The sequence below is a fragment of the Taurulus bubalis genome (genome assembly GCF_910589615.1).
Source record: "Taurulus bubalis genome assembly, chromosome: 1".
NCBI classification, from domain to species: domain Eukaryota; kingdom Metazoa; phylum Chordata; class Actinopteri; order Perciformes; family Cottidae; genus Taurulus; species Taurulus bubalis.
Window position 1 is genome coordinate 40,752,315 of NC_136589.1, and position 24,753 is coordinate 40,777,067.

Consider the following 24,753-nt stretch of genomic DNA (forward strand, 5'->3'; position numbering starts at 1 on the left):
ACCAGCAGAAGGAAGGCGGCATCGTTCTCTCCTCAACTAATATGTAAATGATTATTAATACCAAGAGTGGGGTTTGAACCCATGAGGTCATACACCCATTGGGTCTTAAGTCCAACGCCTTAACCTCTCAGCAATCCTGGTGAAATTTATACATTAAAGTCTTTATATTTGTAAAAAAAACACAAGACAAGACAAACAGCCAGCGACGTCATTACGAAGAAATAATGGCACTGTACGTTTCTGCAAAACACGGATACGTGGAATGTGGACGTTTGCATTCAATCAGAGCAAAAGACATGAATATCAAGCGATCGCTATTGAAAGATACGCAATATAATAACGAGCATAACAAACGATGGAGTCTACCAAAGCAAACAAACACAGGACTTTTACCCAGGAGACCGCTGTTAGGGTTCCTCGTGAAACCAAAAGTTAACGTTGACTTTAAGCTTTTCACCAACTGTTACATGAGAAAGTCCATTTTTATTCATTAATGATTTTTACATTGCGTTATGTTATTATTTTAACACGAGCTATGACCTTTTTAGTAGATTTGTGACCAATCGTTTCACAAAGTTAATAAGTTCTGCCAGAGTGACACCAGGCTGATGAGAAACTGATTTAAACATGTCTTCATGCAGCTTTTTAACATCACGTTGACATATGTCTTGCCTATACTTAGGTCAACCAAATATTTAAACCACAAGGTATTTTAGGAGATTTGGTCTCATTTTCTTTCAGAAATATATATATATATATATATATATATATATATATATATATATATATATATATATATATATATATATATATGCCTTTTAACTAAATATGAACTCAAGATTAATAATGCAGCACTGTTGTGGAATCGGTGTCTCTTTAAATTGAAAGAGTTATTGCTCTTTTTAAAACGTAAAGCATCAGGTGGATATGGAGGCAGATGAAGACCTCGTGTTGAGATGAAGTGCAGCACGCTAATGTTGACGGAGTCATGGAGGCTAAAAGCCTCGTTGTCAGAGTTGTGGGCTCGGATCGGACCGTGGCGTGAATCATCATAATGGTCTCTTATCTCCGCAGTGGAGAACAACATCCATTAACAGAGAGGCTTTAGATGGAGGCAGCGGGAGTTTGGCTTTAGCGTACAGTTCGGAGCTCGAGGGGAGAAAAAGCTGTGAATATTCCATTTTATTGTGTATTTTTCATTAAACAAACACTTCCTGTTCAGTATATTATTTCTCCCCAGTAGTTTTATCAAACCATTAGAAGGAGCTGCAGCAACACATCCCCAGAGCTTCAACGGGAAATGCATTAATTTGCATTGATTTACAGTCAATTAAAACAAGCCCAATTAACATAAATGATTGCATCATGTGTAGCGTGTGACGTTTTCGTTGCATCCCAAAAACAATTAAAGTGTGAAACCTGAAGGTTCCTTTGGACAACGCTGATTTGTCTCCATCAGGATCCAGCCAGTCAGGACGCCATTCATCTCCACTACACGACGTGGTGGCCACATTCATTCATCTACATTATTACATATTACACTGGTGGTTCATCTAATATGGCTCCATTACAGCTGAAAGACCTGTTTCCACCTGGGCACCATTACACCTGCTCCTCCATGATTAGACTCTAACGTCCACAGACTCAACAGGAACGGAGATGAAGCTGTGAAAACCTGTTGGACTTGAAGGCATTTGCTTCTTTGTGCTTCAGATTATCCTCGCAGGCCTTTTTAAAATGACAATGGTTGAGTTCTGAAATGCACGATGGTCAAGTAGAAAGCAAGTGCCGATGATTTCCATCTCTCAGTCTAGAGATGGAGGATAATAATAACCTCCAGCTGCATCCTCAGAGTGGTTTCTCTGTTGCCCTCTGCTCTCTGCTGTGTGTTTCTCTCCAGAGAAGCGTTTATTCCCATCTCCTTTTATGATTCTGACCCATAATGGTGTTTGTCCTGGTGCTGAGAGAGGAGGCGCTCCTGTATCAAGCTGCCGTCATGAACCAGAGACACTGCAGCGTGATGTCAAAGGCCTGCTTCCACTTAGCTGACATTAAACCTGCAGCTCAATGATAAAACTTCTCCTCAGCTATTGAGGCAGAAACAAATAAAGTGATGCTCCTGCCCCGGTTCTTCTGGTGTTCTGCTTTTCTCAACCTCTAAGTGCAGAATCACTCAGGAATCAGGAAGCTGTGGTACTTCTGTTCAACCTCCTGCTCCAACGACTCTGAGCATCTTAGTTTTGACTCTTTCGCTCTGGAAGGATAAAAAGATGCCGCTGTGAAGCTTAAGGTTGCTTGTTTGAAGGCCAGTCTTTAGTTATACATCCTTGGCTCTAGTAAAAAATACTTAACTGAAGCTAAATAAGAAATTTACTCTAAATTTGCAGAGCCAACATTTCTATTTGTTGTTGGTGTTTTTTTTGCATTGCGCTCAATGTACACAGAAATATAAATAGTGTCCAGGAACAAGAACTACAGAGCTGAACAAATGAAGGTAAAGAATAGACAGGTGTATTTTGTTTGTGATAAAAAAAAAGATCTATATATAAGTAGTATTTAAACACATATAACAAGCACCAACAATCCTAAAGACAAGCCGGTTCTAAACCATACAAATAGTGCAAATGATGAAATACTGAATGGACTATGTCTAGTATGTGCATACACGTCTACACTGTATTTAGTGTGTAGGATTAAACTGACAGTGACAGATATATATATATATATGTATATATATATATGTATTTCATAAGATTATTGGTATGATTATGATCTATAATTGCAGCAGCAGATGTGACAATGTTACAGCGTTTCTCACAGAGTGACGGTCTGCAGGAAGGAGCTGTTCCTGTTCCCGTTGGTGCGACCGGCTTTTGTAGAGTTTGCCCGACCAACAGACAAGCTTTTAAGATTCTACGTGCTGCTCTTTAACTTGAATCACTGCTGCAAACTTGCTGCCGCGCTATTCTATTTTCTTTTTATACTGTTTTGCAGATTTTATTTCTATATTTTAACTGCAGTATTTTATGTACATGTCTGATGTCTTGGATTCTCTTCTTTCATTTTTGGTGTTATGTCGTAGTAGCATGGTTGGTGTGAGTATGTATTGCTCCACTGTGATTGTCGTGTTTATGACAAACACAGAACTTGACCTTGAAGATAAGTTAGAAAATTAAGGAAAAATGAGGTTGTGGAGTTGGAAAGATTGTTTACCAGAGCGTTGTAAACTTGCTCTCATCTAAATCACACCTAAATATCTGACGGAGCTGTTATTGATCAACGTGCATTCTGGGTAATAAGAAGCTTCAGTCCCTCTCACAGCAACATTACAGGTCGCAGTCATACAGAGGTCAGATGTTAAAGTCCCAATTCAACGACAACAAATGTGCCAAATTGTCCAAACATGTTTTTTCGTTTCAGAATATTTAATCATTTTTAAAGACACAACTAAGTGTGCTTTCTCTTCTGCTTTGTGATTGGTCGACAGAGGTGTGTGACAGCGTGCTGGTGTCCAATCTGCCGCCGTCGTCCTTCAGAAGCTCCTCCCAGCTGTCCAGCAGTCACGCGCCCGGCTTCGCCAAACTCAACAGGAGAGACGGTGAGGACGAGTACATGTTTATGCTGCCTGTGATGGTTTTTCTAAGAGGGGGATGTGAGCTTCCCTTTTTATTCTTGTGAAATGTGAAGTTTACATGAGTCTAACAAGCAGCGCTGACAAATCCCTCCTCTGTCTCTGACAAGCTGCTCTGCTACAGGGAAAAGAGTCGATTAAGCTCCGAACACGAAACACAAACATAACAAACCGCTACGTTTCTTCTTTACTGGATTCACAAAGACAGAGGATCCCAATAATGTCGGAGAGACATAAAGAAAGAACAAGCTATAGCTGCTTCGCCCCGCCTTCATTCTCTATAGATGCTGTTTGAATTGAAGGTTTACAGATGGATGAGTGAATGTTTGCTCGTCCATCATGGATCCCCAGCAGGGGGCCCCGTGCTGGATGCCGATGTGACGCTCTGACGAAGTGGAGATCCTGGTTTGTTGCGGAGCGTTCTGCACGGAAGAGGCTCGGCTGCTTTATCCCCACATCAAAGCTCAGAGTCAGCTGGGAGGGTGAGATGGGTTTAATCTGGAAATCCAGGGAAACTAAAAGGAAGCACAGCCTGCAGAACACGGATCAGTCCTCGGTTCGTTTCAAGGATCGACCGTCAAACAAAACTGTCTTTTTTGTCGCAAAATGCCTGCGCTCTTTGTTTGCTGATCGGACTTTGATTTTTGGTAACAGCTGATTGACTGATTGCTCTCCACTGTGGTACTAGTACCATCACCTGTACTAGTATCCAGTATACTGAAATATATATGAAGATAAGTGCAGCTGAATAATCAGATTCATCTCTAAGAACTCCAACATTAATATAAGAGAAGCTATAGACAGTAAAGAAAACAGTAAATAATCCACAATAACTGAATATTATATATACAGACCGAATTACTATTATAATTAGTATATATTAGTGTATTTATACTGCACAGGTTGACATGTTTGAAGAGCTTTTGTGGAGCTCAGCTGGTTGTGCAGCTTGGCAGCAGCAGGAAGGAAGGACTTGCGGTACCTCTCCTTCACACACACCGAGTTACAAGTAGGAAGAAGTGAAAGTTGCTCTGATACTTTAAGTCATGTAGTGAAGACGGTCAGAGATAATGTGTATTGTTGCCCTTTGATGACACTTACTGGTCTAAAGCCAGTTTACCATAATGCTGCTTACACGATAATTCAACCAAAAAGCCGAGCCCGGCGCTAGCTTTAGGTGTCACTTAATGACAGGGCTCATGTTAGTACTCACAGCTAATATGCCAGCAGCTGGCAGTGCGAGGGCAGAATATGAAGGTTATGTCATGATTGGACGGATTTATTACAGTCCTGCGACAGCCACATATACACAATATAGAAAATAGAAAATGAAATGCTCTCAAAGGAGATAACCAACCTTCCCCCTTTTAAATGTTACAATATACAGCCACGGCCATTATGAAAATATATTAAACATAGGTGAACACCTGCAGTTTGAACTGTGACGTGAAAAGTGTGACCATTTTCTTCATATAAAATTGTCTTTTTAAGAAATCATAATGGCCGCTAGATACTTACAATACCTTTTGACCAAAAACCTAAAGCATGTCTGGCCATCAGCCAGTCCTTCCCTTCAGCATCGTATTTTTTGTTCAACGTGGTATCGTACAAATGCACTTCATGTCTTGCTCTGCTCCTTTCAAAATGGGAGTAGATCGGACATTCCACATCGAAACAAAAGTCAGAATCTCAAATTAAAAGTCAAAGCCCTGCAAAAGAACTCCTACCCACAGTAACGGCAATATACAGTTTAACTGTAGGATTATTTTCTGCTTCGATAGCAAATACAATGGCTCAACAAACAGCTTCCCAACAGTGATAACATTCGTGCATATTCCTAATCAAGCCTCGGCATGTTGGAGACAGATAAGGAAAGCCGTGTCCTCTTCCAGCTGCTCGCCGAGGAAATCGATGAATAAATGAACGTCTCCGTCCCGCTTCTATCTCGTGCCGCCGCTACTAACGCTTTGCCTCCTCCAGTTGCTCTCCGAGGAGCAGCTTCGCTCTCGATTCAATTTCCCCATTAAGTGAACATCAGTTTTGGAATACTACCGACGCGGCATCTTTACACCAGTCGGCCTCACCGCTGGAATCTCTACCGTTACACACATCCAGGTAATGCTTACGTGAGGATGCCGTTCTGGACAGATACACAATATCATCGACTCTTTATCCCCAACATGTCCGTGGACACGAGGAACATGTGTCTGTATACAAACATATACTTTTTCTTTTAGCATTGCAGCTTTTAGCATTGCAGCTTTTAGCATTGCAGCTCTGCCAGAGGGAAACAACAACCTCATGTAACCTATTTTTACTCAGACACTTCATAAAAGCCAGCAGCCGTTTGTCTCTGCAGGGAGACCCGGGGGACCCGACATTGACCTGATGGTGCTGATCTCAGAGGAGGCCTGATGGCTCTGAGTCTGACACCAGAAGTGTATAAAAAGCCCTGATAGTCTATTGATTGGAGATAAATGGCCTCTTACAAGGAGGAATGCACTATTCCCCCTCTCACTTTCGTCCCCTTCTTTCTCCCTTTTATTGCGTCTTTTCCTCTCTCACCTGAATGGTCCCCGTCCATCTTCTTTTCTTCCCCCCGTACAGTCTGTGCTCTGCTGTAATCATTAGCTTCATTCAGTCTGCCGTCACATTTTCATTTTCATCGCTGCGAACTAATTTGGCCGGCTCCGTCTTCCTGCCAAAATGTTAATGGGGGTCTTCATGTTTGAATCCGTTTTCCTTTTTTTTTCACGACACCACTGCAATTATGCTGGAATGGACTTTGAGTGTGATTATTGTACCACGGTAGTCTCTGTCTCAAAGAGTGAGATTTGAAGGTGAAATTCAACTTTAATTGGGACGGACTGTTTAACCAACCAAACACTGTGTTTAAGGTTGAAAGCTGAACACACTTAAATATCTACGAACTACAGCAATAATTCCTGAGTTGCAAAACGGCAGTCAAAATAAACACAATAAATCGCACAAATTCACACACAAAACCTACGTGGTTTCTATGAATCAAAGCACAAAACACGATCGCCCCAAAGGTCCATTCAGTCGATGTTTTGGGATATTCTATCGTATCTCCCCGTCCTCATCAACAGGTTTTTGTCCAAAATTATGTTCAAAAACCTCTCGTTCACATTTGTTTAAAAGTTGAGATTGAATGTTCATTTTTGAGCTTGGAGACGGTCTCACTGCAACATTTCATCCCTTGACTTTGCCGCAACTCGCCGTCTTTCAGCCTTTTGTTTTGGTTTTCCAGCCCAGGAACGTCGCATCCAACAGACGAGACAAAGTTGGCGACCAGCTGGTGGATAAAGTGGAGCGTTTAGCAGCTGAAGAGACAAACACTCTTGTCAGGTGTTGGTTGAGACTAAAACAGATAAAAGCAGAGTTTGTCATATCGGGGCGATAATGTGTAAATCGTGTGTTTGCAGCTTGTTTCTGCTGCCCCTCAAATCCAGTGCATGCCGGTTTAAAGAGTATTTGTTATGCAGCAATCTGTTTTATAGTCCAAATTATCCTACTTTGCAAGTAAGTATGCCTTTAAATAATGTTTTTAATTGTTGCAGAGTAGTTTCATATACGTATATATGTCTATATCAACGACACTAACCTCGAAACAAGTTTAACAATTATAGTGCAAATTGTACTTAACAAATAGGATTTAATCATACTAAAACGTGACACTTTTACTTTCTCATAGTGCCCCTTTTTGCAGTGTGGCATTTAAAATTATGCAAATTTCTCCTGCTTCCCCTGCAGAGAAGCTGCAGTGTTCTCCAGCCGGCTGCTGCTGCATTGGAGGCCGTTAGCTTCCTGTTGGACTCTCTGTCACACTGACACGTTATCAGGCTGCTGAGATTACCCTTTGGCTTTGTATTGTCATGCAAATGCCCGCCGCTCATTCCGGACCTGCCACTTAAAACGCTCCGTCTGTATCGTGCCCGCTCCAAGCCTGCCTGTCTCTCCGTCCTACTTCCTGTCTGCCTCTTCCTTTCCTGTCCCCTGTCTGTCTCTCTGGAGCTTTATTGATGATCAAACAGGCATTTGCTTAGTTCTGTGGCTGTGCTCGGATCTCTGCACCTCGTGTTATGTCACAATTAACCTCTGACAAAGGTTACGTTCACTCTCAGCCAGCTAATTCTGAAAGCATTTTCCCTGCATAGAGTCTATTCTTTATCTGCATTGCTCAGTCAAAATGTCCCCAGCATACCCAGCTTATAGCCCTTAAGATGTATTTCTTCTAGTGTAGCATCGTCTCATATTTCTTCCTCTGGTATCATTGCTGTCACGGCTGTCACAGATTAATGGACTGTATCTGAAGGATGCCGGTGAAGCGAAGGCACGTGTTTTTATTTCTGCAACGTACGATGAGAGTTGTTCTCGATGCCGATGCCAGACCTGGAAATGCCTTTCCGATATTGCGTAGAAATGCTGAAAGTGCACCGATTCCATATTGCGTCATCAAATCATTTACAAGCTCACGGGAACGGAAACAACACCGTACGTCCTGCCTGATCGGTACTGCACATGTCTTGCTTCTTTCTCATGTCGGTTTCAGTTAAGTTTGAGTTATTTTTAGCTTCTGATGCTAAACTTTCTTTTCATTTAACAATGTTTTGCAAAAAATATTTATTTAGATTCAGTTTTTTGTCTTTTTGATATAGTTTATGTTAGAAGAAAAATAGTTTTACTATTGATTAATACAGTATTTCGTGTTACCTTTAGAATCATTAGTAAGGTTTCATTAGTTAGTTATATTATTAATAATGCAGTGACTTTGTCTTGAACACTCACATCTGGTACATGCTTACAAACACATCCTTGGCTGGTCATCTGATAGAGACAGGAGACTGAAGTATCAGTATGTCTCTAGTTTAAGAAAGGTATGTCTTGAAGCCTTGTGACTTTGGCCCTGACAAGTCAATCTAGCGAAAGACATGCAATGACTATTTCTAGTAATGTAGTTGTGAAACCCATGCTGAGATAAACCACGTTTACATGGCAGTGAAAATTAAGCGTATTACAGGAACTCCTAATGCGAACAACGCAAATTTCCGCCGGGCGGCGTGAATAACGCGAAAACCGCGACTAACGTGAATGGCGCATTGCGAGTGGAAAATGTCCAACTCTGCCGAAAAAAGACGGGTGACACGGAGTTGCGAAAGCCAATCAATTCACAAAAAAGCAAAAAAGCAAAAAAGCAAATTAACCACATAAAGTCGAGCGAGTAAACTCACGCTTGGTGTGAACGTAGCATTAGACACAGTTGGTGCAGCAAACGAAGAGCCACTTATATTGATGTTTATTCCACAAAGGAAACAAAGCGACGCAGAACAAGATGTAAACACTGCATGTGGTTCTTACATTCCCACAACTCCACTGGAGCTACGTCAGTATTCCCTGACCTGCATCGTTCTTTACTTCTTTCTCCCACTGGCTGGTTCGATGCCAATGTGGCGCCTCGGCCGGATCTCAGTGATTTAAAGTGGCAGCCGTGGCAGAAAGTGTCCAGACAATCAGCCACCAGTTCACCTTCGATTACATTAGTTTCAGGTCTACTCTCAGGGTGGACACAGTGAATCTGTGTCTCTGAGCCGTTTCCTCCCGATTCCCTCTTTTCTTTCATCCCCAGTCTAATCTTCATGAGTAAAGGTCAGAGTGTCTGCTCTTTCCTCCTCTCCTGTCACTGGACACGCCTGTTAGTCAACAGCTGATTAGCGTTGGCCTTTAGCTCTTTCCAGGCTCCACCAGCCACCACGCTCCTTCTCCTCAGACATTTCCGACTAACACAATGTCCGGCTGTTGACCTTTTGAACTTACATGACACTCAGCGTGAGGATATATCCTGTAATGTAACCGTAAACAATTGTAAATTGTGCATCCGCGAGAAGGGGAGTTCACACGCAGGTTATTGTCGTTACAAAGAGGCAATTGCGAGAAACAATTTTGAGGAAAAGCTGTGTGTCGGCAGCGATGATGATGTTTGTTTGTCCTCAGTTTGTGTGTGAGGTGTGTGTCGGTGCACGAGCTTCAGACAGAGCACACATGAATGCTCCGACTCGGTTATCAGGCTCAAAACTGCGCCAGACGGACTCATAAAAAGTAATTGGGTCGATCATCAAAAGGGTTCAATTTTGGGTGCATAAAGTTGCTTAATAGTTTAATCTTTTCTTTTTTTATATACCTAGTACACGATAAAACCTTTCAGTATCTCGAGTCCATGGAGCTTGTTACATTTTACTGTCGGATTGACTGTTAGATATTTTCATTTAATGCGTTGGTTAACGTGAAATTATGGCTAGAAGATAATGGTATAAAGATGATCAAAAACACGAGGGTTCCTCCTCTGGGGAATATGAATACAAACAGCATATCTGCACTGCAGTTTTCAAGATAGCTTTAAACAGAGCAAAGTGATGGTGTGGAACCTTCTTCTTCATGTCGTCAGCGGCTGAAAGGTCAGGGAGTCAAAGTCATTTTTAATGGTCCTCAGGGGACCATGAATATAACCTTTGTTACGACACTGGCGAGTTGTTTTGTAGACGTTATTCTCTAAATACAACGTTCGGATGGACCGACGTGTTCAGCGCTACAGCAGCAGAGAGGTCGGCTTTAACCTCTGGATTTGTGTATTGATGTAATATATCGACTGCCATTATTTATGAATGGTTGTATTTGATATTTACCACCGTTGACTGATGGTTTCCCTTCTGGAGCAGCAAAGCTTTACTCTGCTCAACAGTTACCTCTCGTTTTTCGTTTTCAAGCATTAATCCAGAAGGAGAACCGACCGTAGAAAGGAGCAAACAAGAAGATGGAGTCGACTAAAATCAACATTTATGTTGGCTAATAACATGAAAAAAATATGTATTCGGCACTGAGTGCATGTCAGAAGGCTGATAATACGCCAATCTGACAAACATGGTGCAAGGAATGAGCAGAAGGCATGACATTGATCCTGTGGAGTCGGTCAGTGGAAGAGATGAGTTTCTGCGTCCATGATGTTCTCCGCAATGCTTCCGACGTCTTGGTCGTTGACTGCTGGAATTAAAGAGAACTCGATTGTCTTCCTTAAAAGTCAAGTGGCATTTAAGCAGCTTTCAGTGTGATTACTCTGGCTTTGTTAGGCTCTATGTCATGCGTGTGTGTGTGTGTGTGTGTGTGTGTGCGCGCAAAGTGTGACGCTAGTCAACAGCCTCCTCCTTCAGAATCTGCCCATATGGTGTTTAAGCTCTGAGTCGTCATTTTGGCCAAGCAAATTATTTTCCTATGCACACACACACACACACACACACACACACACACACACACACATTTGCATTGTGTGCAGTGTGCACAGTGACACACACAGACATGCACAAACTCCTGCCAGCATACACCTCTCGTTCCATGCATCATGCATCAGTAAGTGGCCGTGATGCAATGTAACCAAGTGCATTGCATCAAAGAAGGGTTAAAGGAAAAGTGCACATTTCTTCAATAATTCCACTCTCATCGATCACCTTGTTTGTTCTCTGTGGGGAAACATCTCCGCCTGATGACCCGGAGCCCAACCAATCACGACACAGCTCCTGTGTTGGTGACATTTAACACGAGGGAGGATACAAATTATAAAAGCCATGCTCAGCTTCCATGTGCTTCTATCCTCTTTCTGCTTTGTTTGTCATGAGGTAACGGTCACCTAGGTGATTCATGTAATTTTCATCCTCCCCAAATATTCAGTAATATATTTTAAACCCTGTTTCAGTTGAATTGAGAGGAAACATGAGGTGTGGTTAGCATTAACAATATTTATGCAAATATGTAGTTTGGATTTTTGTTTGTTTTATTTTTCAGATCTTTGGTCACAGATTATTTTAATGTTGCTTTGACGAGTGAAATTTGTTTCTCGGATGGATATGAAAAGAAACAAATTCTCGATGACACTGAGAGAAACAAAGCAACATTTGTTTATTTAAATTAGTCTGGAAAGTTCCTAAAGTGGCATTCATATCCCGTTATAAAGCTTCAAAAATATATTTGCTACGGCTCAATCAATCCCCTTCATTCGGCTTTCAGAACAGAAAAGTGTGACGTTCGTTCAGAACGAAAGGTGATGTACCAAAGTGTATTTCTTCTCCTTCCAGAAGAATGGAAATCTAATACATTACTGATGCATGCTTTTTCCTCTCTCTCTCTCTCTCTCTCTCTCTCTCTCTCTCTCTCTCTCTATCAGGAGCTGGAGGTTGGTCTCCTCTCACCTCCGACAGGTATCAGTGGCTGGAGGTCGACCTCGGCGAGCGGACCAGGATCACCGCTGTCGCGACTCAGGGCCGCTACGGCAGCTCTGATTGGCTGACGTCGTACCTGCTGATGTTCAGCGACACAGGACACAACTGGAAGCAGTGCAGACAGGAGGACAGTATCGGGGTGAGTCCCCGCCAGAGGGGTCATGACTCATCTCCACGCCTTCAGACAAACACCTTCATTGTTACGGCTCCACTTTTGTTTGTTCTCTCTATATTTATACTTCCCCCTAGGGATCAATAACAACGTCATATTTTGTTTTGTTTAACTCAGATGAAGTGATGTACTGCTGAGCTCCGTGGCTCCAGCTACCCGCTACAGATGCAACTGAGCCATCATGAGTTTATCTCTTCATTTATAATGCATGAAGCGCTGCTGACTCGGCACACCTGTTGACAAAAACACTTAAGATGCTGATCACGAACCGAGAGGCAGTCAAGTGGCACGATTTACTTTTATTTGTATATTTTCCGTCTGGCGCTCGGTGTTCGCCTTTTGTCTTCTCTCTCACTTTGACTTTTGAGAGAGGGAGTGAACATGTTGATATCATCCATCACTGCTGCAGGTACACGTGTTGGAAAGACGTTAAGGAACAGGATGAAAATACTAAATGACTGCTGCTTATTCTTCTCTTCCTGAGTGGTACCAATACTTTTGATGGGAAACTCAACTCATAGTTATTATAGTATTATAAAGATAATAAAGGTACTCATGAATACATTTACACTTTATGAACATATATATATATATATATATATATATATATATATATATATATATATTAAAATCCCTATAAATGTTAGAGCAGCTTTACCTCTTCCAACTACTACACACAAATACTCGCTTTGCACAAGTCTATGCTTCATGTGTTAAAGCTGCATTCTCTCTCCTGACCACCAGGGGGTGACTCCTTTGGTTGTATAGAAGTATATGCTTCATGTGTTAAAGGTGCATTCTCTCTCCTGACAACCAGGTGGTGACTCATTTGGTTGTATAGAAGTATATGCTTCATGTGTTAAAAGTGCATTCTCTCTTCTGACCACCAGGGGGTGACTCAATTGGTTGTATAGAAGTATATGCTTCATGTGTTAAAGCTGCATTCTCTCTCCTGACCACCACGGGGTGACTCCTTTGGTTGTATAGAAGTATATGCTTCATGTGTTAAAGCTGCATTCTCTCTCCTGACCACCACGGGGTGACTCCTTTGGTTGTATAGAAGTATATGCTTCATGTGTTAAAGGTGCATTCTCTCTCCTGACAACCAGGGGGTGACTCCTCTGGTTGTATAGAAGTCATCTGTTTGTATAGAAGTATATGCTTCATGTGTTCAAGCTGCATTCTCTCTCCTGACCACCAGGGGGCAACTCCTCTGGTTGTACTACGTCCACTTATATAATATTCTATAATACTATACTATAATATAATATACCATGTCTATGGTTACAACACACAGAGGGAGATCGACAGGTGGACGTTACTTTACTGTAGCTGTTTGATTTTAAGTCAATGTTCTGAATAATGAAAAGAAGTGCTTTCCACAGTCGAGCTCCGTACAGGAGGACAGCGGTTGAGCTTGCTCCGCTGTCGCCCTGACACTCTTGAGAGCGCACGTTGCCATTTTGAGTACAATACAAGCTGACACGTGTTGAAACGAAAGTGAATCAAGGAAGAAGTTTGGCTGCACAGGAATATTCACATCCAGTAAAACATGGCAGAAACATGAGCCATGAAAGTGGAACAAGCTCAGCTGGTCTCTGCAGAGCTGATTAATGGAGAAATCCATCAGACGGACAGCTGGAGAGGAATCCCCCCCTTAACGCTTCCTGGTAGACACAGAACTCTTCTTCTGCGTTTTCTTCTGTCGCGTTGGCTTCGCATTCGTCCCGCTGTGGTGACGGTGCACGGATCAGTGCACAAGCCTCAGGAATACTAAGTACTTTTTAACTGAGATGAGCTACTTACTCTCCTTGTGAGCCTCAAACCAAATAAAAAAGTGGCATATTTCCCTTCTATTTGCATCGGACATTAATCCCGGGTAAACCCACGTTAGTTACAGTGGTGCAGAGAGGAGCTTTTTGATTGGAAGTAGAGCCGAGGCAATTTCCTCACACGGAAAAGGAATCCGGCTAATCTCAGCGCTGAGTATCGTCTCTGAGGGAGCAGAGGACGACTGCTCACGGCTTAAAGACATGTTGATCTGACACTCTACAGAAACTGGGCTCAATCCCGGTCGCATTTCAAAGTGTTTCCCCAAAACTTCTGTGCATGAGTCAGTGGAGCTTACAGCGTCTTTCAGAGGAGAAAGTCAGGTGTCAGAGCTGCTGGATCACACTGTGCTTCTGCTGAGAGGCCTGAAGACCAGCGGAGGAAATATCCTGTTTTATTTCACCCCCCAGAGGCCTGAGGGTGCTTGAAAATATAGCAATCCATCTTTTCTTCATAGTCTCCCTCATCTTTATGGGTTTGTTTCCTCCTGCCTGGAGGGCTATAGGGATGAAGTGATCTCTTTCACTTTTCTTAGTTCTTCTCAAATTGTCCTTCCTCCCTTTTATATTTCCTCCTCCTCGTTTTCTGCCACTGCTGCTTACCTCCCTCTGACTCTCAGCACGTCGTTCTTCCCTTTTCATTTCGTCCCCGCTGCCATTTCCCTTTGATGCTATCTCCTACTGTGTCTTCTCCATGTCTTCATTCACGGGTAATCTCTCTCATCATGTCTCTTTCACTTTCTCTGCTCGTCAAAGGCAGCTGTTGACGTTATCTCGTTTTAGTGGAAGGCCCTGCTGATTGGCCCGGAGAGGAGACTTTCGCAGTAACTGTAACACCGCTAATGTATCAGCTGAGGGTTTAAACTACGGATTTATGAACGTTTTGAGTTAAAAAAAAAAAAAAAGGGCTAAATTATGTGTTCGAAAATCTAAATGATGCGTTGAAAAGTCAGAACAATGAGATATACGTAGTAAATTAGGTGATATAAAGTCATAGTTTAGTTTTAAAAAGTCAAAATTATTGGTGAAGTAGAAACAAAATGATCCGTTTTAATGTTAAAATTATGAGAACTCAAGATGATGTGACAAAACATTTACATTATGAGAGTATGAAAGTAAAAATGAAAAAAATGAAACATCAACATTTGGATTTTTCATTGTTTCAATATAGTTTTGCATTAATTGCAATCAAAGCCATTGTTTGTTTTTAAGTTCGTAATCCTATATTTAATAAAGTACAGTTTGATTAACATTGAACACAAATGCAGTTATTTTGAGATATACAGAACATAGTTGTATTAATTTTAAACACAGTTTAAAACACGGTGTTTTCCACATAGCAATGCTGCAGGTATATAATGAACAAGTCCTCACGATGTGTGCGTGTTTCAGTCTTTTCCAGGCAACAGCAATGCAGACAGCGTGGTTCAGTACAAACTGCAGCAGCCGGCGATCGCTCGCTTCCTCCGGCTCATCCCTCTGGACTCGAACCCCAGCGGGAGGATCGGACTCCGGCTGGAGGCCTACGGGTGTCCTTACAGTAAGACTTTCTATTCTTTACTGGACTGAACGGACTCTCTAGAGATGTTGCACAGCTAAAAACAACCTCTGGACTCGGGTAACAACCAGGCAGTAAACTCTGGGTCTGCTGAATGTGAAGCCGATGCAGAAGTATCTTAAAACCTTCATTCTCTCTGCTGACCACCAGGGAGCGACTCCTCTGGTTGTATAGAAGTATATGATTCATGTGTTAAAGCTGCATTCTCTCTCCTGACCACCAGGGGGTGACTCCTCTGGTTGTATAGAAGTCTATATAAATTACTCTACTTCTCTCTTGATTTATTCCCTCAGTAAACATTGTAAACATGAGTTTATGTCTCAATCTCTAGTTTCAAGTCTTCTTCAATACAGCATGATGTTCATTTCATACATTATGGTCATTTAGAGTTAAACAGACCATATCAAATATGGTAACTTCCGTCAGTAGCGGCCGGCCCATAGAGGGCAACGGGGCTTGGCCCTACCAACCTTGAGCTACCAAAAAAATAAAAAATCTGCGCCAAATATATGCTTTTCCTGCTTGTCCTGCTCTGCTCATGCACGTCCTCTCTGCTCCTCTAATGCTCGTCCACGTCGTGGGGCTAGCCCAAGGAAGACGGGTCTAATACGCAGTTTAGCCAATCACTGATTAAAGAAATACATGAATGACATCCAATTCATCCAATCAGCGCCCTAAAAAAGATTTCCTGAAGGGCTATTCTCATCAAGCACAAGGCTGCGCGTTGACGTGTCTCTGTCCTCTCTCTCTCTCATACAGAGACGGGCTCAAGGGGGCGGGGCTTAAGGGGGCGGAGCTTGAGGGGGCGGGGCTGCAGAGCACACAGACACAGCGCGCCTCACAGAGTGATCACTGGGGAGACATGCACGAACTTTGCTCGTGCCGACCGTCTCGGGTTGTTGGAACAAAGCTCTCCCAGTTGATATTATGATGATATGATGATATGATGACGTGTAGTCCAGTAAAGCAGCAGTTTGTAGAATCCAACAGTTTCTGAGTGGAGTTCTGTTGCACACGGTCCCAATCAGGCCACCTGATGCTTGTGTCTGTTCTTTGTATATATATATATATATATATATATATATATATATATATATATATATATATATATATATATTGTTTATAGTTTGAAGTTAAAAAGTTTGAAGCTGTAGTTTGAAGTCAAGTGTTTTGTATTTATTTATTTATATTTAAAGTCAACTTTAAATAGTTAATATATTGTTCAATTTCAAGAAAAAAATCTGCCTTGGCAATAACAAAGTACGGTTCAGGCACCGTTTAGGCACCGGTATCGTTTTAAAAGTATCGTTTTAGCACTGGTATCGAAAAAAAAAAAAACATGCCCATCCCTACTTATAATATACTGAATTTTATTAATAAGATGTCCTTATTATGTCAAAGTGTTGGAATAAATGTTAAATATTTAACTGCAAAGTAGTAATGCGTTATACCTTTTTTTGCATTGAATCAAACTGGGATTAGATGGCCCCACCAAAAGAAATTGCGTGTGTAAGTGTATTGGTTGCGAGAAACAACAACATGGCGACTGAAATGGTGGAACTTGTGGACTCTCTGCACTGGTTTCACTTTTAATTGCCCGGTGAGTTTGTTTACTGTCCTCCAGAGAAATATAGTTTGCATGGAGGACATAGCAACGACAAATCACTGCAACTTAATCAGAGAAGGACTCAACATCTCACCGATCAATATATAACACATTTAATCTGGTGGAAAAGGAAAGAAACACTCGTTACACATTGCCTTTTCTTGGAAGCATTTCCATTTTTCACAACTACTTAGCACTCTCATCTCAAACAAAAAAAAACAACACGTATCGGACAAAACATAACGCGCTAACATATTCCTGCTCAACACAATGAACTAAACACACATCCCACAAAGAAAAAACATATGTTCTGACTTTGAAATTACAGTACAGTTTGATTTATTTTAGTGATTGCTCCATGGGAAAGAGAAAAATAATGTTTTCTTAATTGAGTCAGTAAACATATTAGTAACGTGTATGAATTGATTAATCTTTCAAAAAAATAGCAAATACAACAAATACAAGCTGAGGATGAGCATCACTCTACATACATTATTTCTGCACTGAATATGACTCATCCTCATCTTCTTCATCCGCTTGAAGAAGCAGGTCTTTGTAATATTGTGTCCTCTCAGCATTAGTTCCCTGCTGTGTCTTTGCCCTCATTTCTGTCCACACAGCTGGTTTTTCACTGTATTGTCCCTGATAAAAAAAACACACCACACGCATGTACATCAAAAACAAATCCACACATTTACATACATGCTCAAATACATTTATCAAACAGTACATATTAATGTGCAAACAGGATTTCCATATGGGCTGCGTCTCGTATTTCTATCCACAGTGTGTTATTTCTGGTTCCTCTTTTTATATGAAAGGCTGAAGTCAGACTGGAAGCTTTGACAATAGTACTTTTGTTTTGAAACTGTTGATTGGAGAGTCAGTCATTTCACTTAATTTCAACCTAAGTAACCTTTCCTTTATTCAGTCATGTTTCCCAGCAGTATCACCTATTTTAGTTTTTTTTGCCAAATGACCACGGTAAACAGTTCAATGTCCGTTCTACTTCTACTTCTATGGTTAGCATGCTAACATGCTCACAATGAAAATGCTACATTTGCTTATTAGCACTGAACACAAAGTACAGCTGAAGTTAAATGTTAAGGGCTTTTGTTTTGCAGGTATTTGTTCATAAACTAAAGTATCAAACAAATTGAGATGTCATTCTAAACCACTAATGTCAACGTCATGGCGGCGCGAGAGGAAAAATCAAGGGGTCACCAAAGTTAATTGATTTCATCCTCTGTGGACCATAAATGTCTGTATATTTCCTTTATTTGCAGTAAAGATATGTAGAATTAACAGAATAATCAGAGAAAGCTGTGCCTACAGCTTCATATTTTGGAAGGATAATGTAACATATTGCTTAACGTCCAGTTGATAACCGAATATCGAGTTGGTTTATTGGCCCTGCACTCATGTGGCCTCGATATATTTCACACATTTAGAGGTTTACCGAAGCAACACAACACTCCCGGCATTAATTCATTATATTAGCTCACAGAGTGGAAAGATGATTTCTGATTAAAAAAAAACATTTTGCGCCCCTTAAAACTGTGTCTCCTCTGGATGAAGATGGATTACAGGGACACATTAAAAAGATGGATTTTGATAAATAGCCTGCAGTGGTTTGGAAATATTCTCCAGTTATCTGAGGGCACAGCAGATATATTACTGTGATATGTTTATCAGTCGGCGTGACGTTTGGTGGAGGAGTCGCGTGGTTTTCCCGGTGGTGAACTAATGTAGCGTGCGCAGCAGAATCCTCCTTGGAAAAACAAACGCAGTACACTGAAGGGAGCTGAAATATAGCTGTTGGCAGCGAACTGTTTACCGCAGTGTGAAAAATGTATTGTGGGTATTAATGCGTTATTGAGGCAACGCAACAAAACATTTCACAATGTGTCTTGGTATCATGTGTTGACGATTAATCTATCAAAGCGTGGAGGATGCATGTGTTTAACGCATTGTACAGTTGATATGTTTGTCAGTAAAGCAACAGATTAAATGATAGCATGAGGACAAAGTAAAGGTCAGGTAGATTTTAATGCATTGTCTTTTGCACTTCTTTGTGCCCGATTATTCTTTCCAAGACCTGTAAACATGTAAAGAGTCAAAGCTTTTATTCTTAAGGATTTGAGCCAGAAGTGTTATTGTTGTTTAAGTGAAGTGAAAGTAAAATATTTCTCAGGATAATGCAGAAGCTTTTCAAGAGAACACAAAAGTAAGTCTATTTTTTTCCGCCCACATTCCTTCTGTGGAAATTGAGATTCAGTCACTTCCGGGTTTGACAGTTGAAGAAGCTATGATCAATATCTCTGTATTAATGATGACACGTTAACTGCTTGTCGTCCTTCAGCTCATTGTTACCGCGACTCAAATGTTTCGGTTGAAATCCACCGTTTTCAGCATAATTTCCAGCTGCAGCAGGCAGATGTTTTCAGCATCACACCCTTCTTCAAACTGGACCTTCATTAGAATCTCTCTCTTTTTTCTTTAAATCTTAATGTAATCCAGCAGGGGAAAACGCTACCAGCCGCATGCTTTTGCGACTATAAACAGCTATTTACTGCATCAACTTCATCAGGCGGTGATAGTGCATCACTGTTGTGTCAGCAGCTTGTTTCCACCGCCCCGAAGTGGTTTAATGCAGTTTTTAAAACTAACAGTCTGTTCATCGAAAGACATTTTGCACAGAATGTTTAACGGAGAGGTTAATAGCTTGTCAGTTGCTGGACTGAACACCAAGTAAAGACACACCTGAATAATGTTCTTGCTCCACAACTTGTCAGACCATCGGGAATATTGTGATCTATTATCGGGATATTATAATCAGATATAAACGCCTTGTTCTCGGATGAAACATAATCTGGGACCGGACGGCTTGTTAGTGTATACAGAGGAGTGAAGTGGACTTAGCGTAACGTCTCACACACTGAGGATGACTCGGGGCTCTGCAGCTTCATCTCGCTGCTCTGCAATCAGCAGAAAATGCACCAGACAATCCAATAAAAGCATCGCTGCGAGCAAAAGTGCCCTTGTGACTGTGTGCGTAAAACACTCGCCAAGTTCATTAAAAATAAAGAAGTTCAGTCAGAGGCTGCAAAAGGAAATTGATGCTGAACTGTGTTACTAGTTCCTTTACTTTTCTTTCAAGAATTTAGTATTTGCAGTCCATTATTTAGTGTAGTGTACAGCACAGACTGACACATTGTCCAAATTAAATCAAAATGCCTGGTGACGGGGAACATGGTCATTGTAAAGCTGATGTTTTGGGTTCAGGCTTTGGATGTTTCACTGTGTCTTCATTGTGTCTGTTTTCTGTCTTTCAGCCTCTGATGTCGTGAGCTTCGCTGGCGGTAGCAGCGGTCTGGTGTCCAGGTTGAGTCCCGGGCCGCGGCGTACGTCCAGAGAGGTCGTCTCCCTGAAGTTTAAAACCCTGAGGAACTCTGGGACGCTGCTGCACGCAGAGGGAGAGGGAGGACTCGGCCTCAGTCTGGAGCTGGAGCGAGGGAAGCTGCTGCTGCTGCTCAGACGAGGTACAACACACCGCATGCTTATACACTGACATCTGTGAAGAACTAAAACCCTCCTCACCAACATCTTTACCTGATGAAAACCCTGTGAAGGAAAACAATGGGATGCAGCAAATGGCTCCCCAAACAACTCAAATATACAAGAAGAAGAAAAACATTTGTAATGCATTAAGTGACAAAATGTAACAGCATTTAAAAAATCATGTTAGAATTGGTGCTCTGTATCCACTTCTTCATCAAAATGCATAACCCAAGAACACTAACGTTAAAAATAGTAACATCTTCACTAACGTTGTGTATAATGTACCTGATAAAAAAATACTTCTCATCAAAATATATTAAAATGCAACAATACAAGGCACACTGAAGTACTCTTCTTTTATGTTACCCTATAGAACTTCTCATGAAACGATAATCATGGAGGGGACCCGAAAAAAAGATTCAAAATCGGGTGAAAAATTAGGGAATTGTGAATAAAACATAATTAAAAATATAAATAATGGATCTATGGACTTGCTATTTGGGTATTTATAAGAGATAAATGAGAGATAAATGTCTTAATGTTAAGTGTCTCTAACTGGAGTGACGTCTTGTGCCGTCAAGCCGAAATGCAGCAGCTGATGCTGAAATGAAACCGATCATGTTCTACAGAGACTCTACCTTTCTAGTTTCCAGTAAAAGAAACCCTTAAGCTGAACAGTTTGATCAGCGAAGAGACATGTTGTTCTTTGGAGAACGCCTGTGTGAGGTTGTTGACGACATAAAGCCCCCTGAGATAACTTTAGAGCGGTTGTGGTTGGGCGGCATGGACGACACGCACGCTGGCGCCTGATTGGTTTAAATCTGCTGCTGCCTCTCAAGTCTAGTTGCTGACATGACGGATGGTACCCGCGCACCGTAGCATGTGCTAGGATCCGGTGTGTGTGTGTTAAACCAGAGGTTGCCATGCTGAATCATCACCATATGGTTCACCTCTCATCAGAAACCCCATCTGGCTGCTGAAATTCTTTCTTTATCCGTCCCTCCCTCTCCTTCTAAAAAAACAAACGCTAACTCTGTATAATCTCTCCTCCAACACCCGTTTGAGAGAAGAACTTTGACTGAGAAGCTACAGGTGAAACACCTGGTCCCAGATCAACCAGACCGGTCCGAATAGCAATGCAGATTTATTTCTGTGCCTGAGCCGATTTAAATACTTCTTTTACACTACTGTGTAATGTTGCACAATACTAAAAAGGTAGCGCGGTACCCGTACGTTAAAAGCGATATGATTTTGCATATTTTTAGTATCGATACTTTATTCAAATAGCGCGGATCAGAGCGACTCCTTGCCCCCTCTCTCTCATAGGGTACATCCCAAGTCTCTAAATTGCATCCCCGTTTCCCTCACTTGCGTCTTTTCTTGGAAACCAAGCAGGGAGAGAAGACGCGAGGAAATATGTTTTAATAGACATGAGACGTCCTTTCCTCTGAAGCGTCATGTGAAGCGACGTCGGTTTATGATGACTGCGGCCGACTGACAGCTGATCAGCTGTCAGTCGCTTTAACAGCTGCTGGAGTTTTGTCCGGAGAGTTTTTAGCGAACATTCCAATAAAAATGCACTTAAAATATTGATAAAAATGTTTTCAGTTGATTTAATGGTGTTAAACTACTACTTACATTAATAAAGACAAAGTTATCGTGAGTGTCAGAGTGGAGATGTTTTCTCTGTCGTCTGTTACCGTTTAATAAACTGCATTGAGTATTTATATACTGTATATATTATATATCGTTTTAAAAGTATCGTTTTAGCACCGGTATCGTAAAAAAAAACGATGCTCATCCCTACTTATAATATACTGAATTGTATTAATAAGATGTCCTTATTATGTCAACGTGTTGGAATAAATGTTAAATATTTAACTGCAAAGTAGTAATGTGTGATACCTTTTTTTGCATTGAATCATACTGGGATTAGATGGCCCCACCATAAAAAAATGCCACCAGCCGCCACTGAGTTTGCTCTCTTGCTTGTGGGTACATAGTTTAAACTAAGTGTGTTCATGGTCAAACAAAGCTTATATCTGAAGAGGGTAACTGAAAGCGCACATTTTTTATTTAGTTTTATTTCTCTTCTCCCTGTAGCAAGGCATGGGATATATTTGCATTGGAGCGATGTCATTTAGCTGTTGGCCGAAAATGCACGGCTGCTGCTCTGTCTTTGCTTCAATTCAATTTAATTGCAAATCACATATCTGCCTCAGAGGGCTTTTTCAATCTGTACACAGACAACGTCCTCTGTCCCACGAGCCTTCACATCGGTTCAGGAGAAACTCCCTCGAGGAAAACCTTTAACCGGGAGAGAAAAGGAAAGAGCCCTCAGGGAGAGCAACAGAGGATCCCTCTCTCAGGACGGACAGAAGAACAGAAGTCATGTGTACAGAATGAACAATGTAATAGAATTATAACACAGTCAATACATATGATATCAATGATTCATGCAATGAGAGCAGTAAGCAGCATTATGATGGAAAACATGTTACTTCTAGCAATAGCAGTGGATACAATAAGATAATAATGATAATAAAAACATTAATGGGAGCGATTCGGTAAAAAAAACATGCCGCATGTTCAATTTTTTTTCTGTATTTGAGGTGAGAAAAAAGCCACAAAGCTGCAGAATCGTGCTTCATCTACATACCTGTAAACACATGTCACACCGTTATGACAATACTTCCCATGGTTCCCCGATTAGACGAGTATGCAGCAAAATAAATGAGCTCATTGTGAGGTATAGCCTGGCATTGGGACTCATTTATTACTTTAATTGGACCATTTCATGAAAGATTTCAATTTCAATATAATGATCCAACAGCATCATCAAATGTCTGGTGCCACTGTGTCATCACAAGTAATTGACATTTCATCAACACAGGCTGCAGCGACGGCTCGTTAGAGCCGAGATTCAACAGACGTGTCGAGCAAAGTGCTTATATCTTACAATTAAAAATGGGGACAATAATAATACTGCTAATACTAAAGTGTCTGTCACGATGATTGATTCTCTGACAGAATTGATCTCAAGAATGTTAATTAAAGCAAGGAGACAAGCGAGATTTGAAACGCAAAAAAAAATGTTAAAAGTGATTGTTATTCCGTGCGCAGAAGCAGAAAAAAAGTACAAAGTAAACTGAAAAAAACATGCAAGATAGCAGGATATAAACCCAGCTTTTTATCAGCCCGGTAAACTTGTAGCTTTTCTTCTTCTTTCTCCTGCTATGCGGTGCATTTGAACTAATTGAACTAACTAACTCATTAACGCGAAGGTTTGACCTTCTCAAACTCCTTTCCCTCCACTGCCAGAAAGAGAGAAATGACTCTTAATAAATATTGATACCGGCCAAGCAATGTCCTATCTGTTTGGCCTCATTGATTCCTGATCTCTCTTTCCACTCATTCACACGGTGATCAATTCTCTCCTCCTCTCTTCTCCACCTCGGACAACATCATAACTGTTCCAATAAGCAATCCCGATGTAATACATATTGATCTCTAGCTCTCACTCTCTCTGTATCGTGAGGTCTGAATCCGAACGTTTTCTCTCTGGGTGAAGTAGTTTTTTCTCCTCCGAGCTGCACACGAAATAAACCCTCTCACATAACGAGCTGCATTATCAGAAATACATTTGTCCATCATCTTCAAACTGTCTCTCCTTCTCCCTTTGAAGTCGGAGTCATCTCTCTCCCTAAAGAATATCTAATACATTTTTAATAGCTCGCTCTTTCTCTCAGCACAAAGTTTCTCCTCCGGTACTTTCTGGGGACAGATCCAGTTGTTTTGGACCCGCTGGTGCTCATCAATCATTAATGATGTCTCGCTGTGTTTTTCCGTTTGCACTTTTTTTTTGAGGCATCATCACGTATTAGGCGTCAGTTCTCAGTGCGCGTATGCAGATATACCGTCGTCCTTAACGAGACGAGAGAGGGCGACCCCGCCGTGATCCTCTCCGTGGGATACCGAGAAAAAGAGAATTAAAAGATGGAGGCTGGTGTGCTGTGGGGCTTGCGTTTCTCCCCTGACACCAACGACTGTCGGGAAGAAGCAGGTCAGATAATGAGAAGACAACAAACAACAAACAAACAAACAGGTCAGA

At 41.4% G+C, this 24,753-nt stretch overlaps 1 protein-coding gene across 1 annotated transcript in view; it reads left to right on the forward strand.

Moving 5' to 3' along the window:
* The window catches only part of LOC306742586 (contactin-associated protein-like 4), a gene marked incomplete at both ends in the record, with an annotated part of 88,464 nt that overhangs the window by 19,853 nt on the left and 43,858 nt on the right, over positions 1-24,753 (forward strand). The window contains 4 exons of the mRNA XM_079224977.1: positions 3,488-3,598; positions 11,862-12,055; positions 15,310-15,457; positions 20,417-20,623. Coding sequence (XP_079081103.1) covers positions 3,488-3,598; positions 11,862-12,055; positions 15,310-15,457; positions 20,417-20,623 — 660 coding nt within the window. The remainder of the gene's footprint in view (positions 1-3,487; positions 3,599-11,861; positions 12,056-15,309; positions 15,458-20,416; positions 20,624-24,753) is intronic.